Raw genomic sequence first — 1,455 nt, forward strand, 5'->3', positions numbered from 1 at the left:
CCGGGCCGCGGGGGCGCCGCCGAAGCAGCGGGGCTCCCCAACACACGCACACGGGTGCAGGCAGTTACCTTAAAATTAATCTCTTTACTGATAGAATTAAATTTGAAATCCTGAGAAGAAAACAGAGAAGGGAGGACGCGCTGGGCAGCTGGCCACCAGCCCCCACCCACACCCCAGAGACACGCCCCCCTGCCCGGCGTGGCCCGGCCCTGGCTTCCTGCACCTTTCGGGGGTGGGGGAGCACAGACCAGCGCCCCCGGGGCCTCTGCCGGGGAAGCACGAGGCTGGCAGCCAGCCCGAAGCAGAGGGCTCGCATCCCCGCCACTGAGCAGCGTGCCCCGGGCCAGGCTGGACGCCGGGACAGCGACGCCTGGCCTCCAGCACAAGCTCCGCGGGAGGACCCGGCTCGGCCCTCGGCGTTACTGATACGCCCCGCGCGCACACAGCCGCACGGCCAGGGGCGCGGCACCTGCAGAGGCGGACGCCGCCGCCTGCCCTGGCGCCCCCGCGGAAGCCCGCGGCTCCCAGCTGCCCCGTGAGGCCACTCAGCATGTGGTGACCTTGTGGACATTCCGCAAACAAGTCAGCAGTCGGTGATACGGGTTTCCTGGTGCCGCGACCACCTCAAACACGGACTGAAAGGCCCGGCGGTCCAGCTCCTCCTCTATCTGGTGTCTGTAAAAGTCCGTGGCGACCAGGCAGAAGAGGTTAACGTCCACGAGCTCCAGCCTGCCCATCCTGCTGACGACGTGGGGGAGGCTGGCGGAGGAGTTAAGGAGCAAGGCTGCAAGGGAGGAGCCGGCCGGCCCCGCGGGCCGGTCGCCTGGGAAGCCCTCCCGGCCCCGCGCGGGCCCAGCACAGCCGCCGGGGCTCGGGGCTCCCCGCCGGCCGAGGCAGCAGCCCCCGGGAGCCGCCGTGCCGGGCAGCACTTACCTGGCCTGGCTTCTCGCACGGCGCCTCTTGTACTTAGGGCGCAAGATCAGCCACGACGGGAGCACCAACAGCGCACGGCCGGCCGACGGGTCGTGTGCCCACGCTGCCCCCTGGACAAAGCGCGGCAGGCCAAGACCACTGCCCAGGGCGGGGCACGGGCCTGCTGCTGAGCCCCAGGGCGGGGTGCCCAGCTGTCCCTTGGGGCACCCTGTGGGTGTGTGCTCCGGGGCCGCCCGAACTGTTGAGGGGAGGGTGGACGAGGCCAAGTGACCAGACGCATGGGCGATTTCCCTGCAGCTCGGCTCACAGATGGGCGCTCATCTTGCAAGGTGGTGGGCGAACACGAGCCCACATGCTGACCGCACACCCAGCAGCAGGCCAGAGGTGTCCAGGGAAGACCCCCACCAGCCAAGTCAACGCCCGTGAGCTGGGAGGCCAGGCGGGCACCCCCCGGCTCAGGCCCTCAGCGGGAGGGCTGGGCGTGTCTGGCCCGAGCGCACGGTGCCGACGGCCACACAGGTG

The 1,455-nt window shown here is 70.2% G+C and overlaps 1 protein-coding gene across 1 annotated transcript in view; it reads right to left on the reverse strand.

Annotated features, from left to right (window-relative positions):
* Nucleotides 1-64: 64 nt before the first annotated feature.
* Nucleotides 65-1,455, reverse strand: part of HTT (huntingtin) — an 81,848-nt gene continuing 80,457 nt past the window's right edge. The window contains exon 65 of the mRNA XM_012724062.1: nt 65-759. Within this exon, the coding sequence (XP_012579516.1) occupies nt 546-759 (214 nt within the window). The 3' untranslated portion in view covers nt 65-545. The remainder of the gene's footprint in view (nt 760-1,455) is intronic.

This window comes from Condylura cristata, unplaced genomic scaffold, assembly GCF_000260355.1.
Source record: "Condylura cristata isolate star-nosed mole 26May11 unplaced genomic scaffold, ConCri1.0 scaffold00012, whole genome shotgun sequence".
Taxonomy (NCBI): domain Eukaryota; kingdom Metazoa; phylum Chordata; class Mammalia; order Eulipotyphla; family Talpidae; genus Condylura; species Condylura cristata.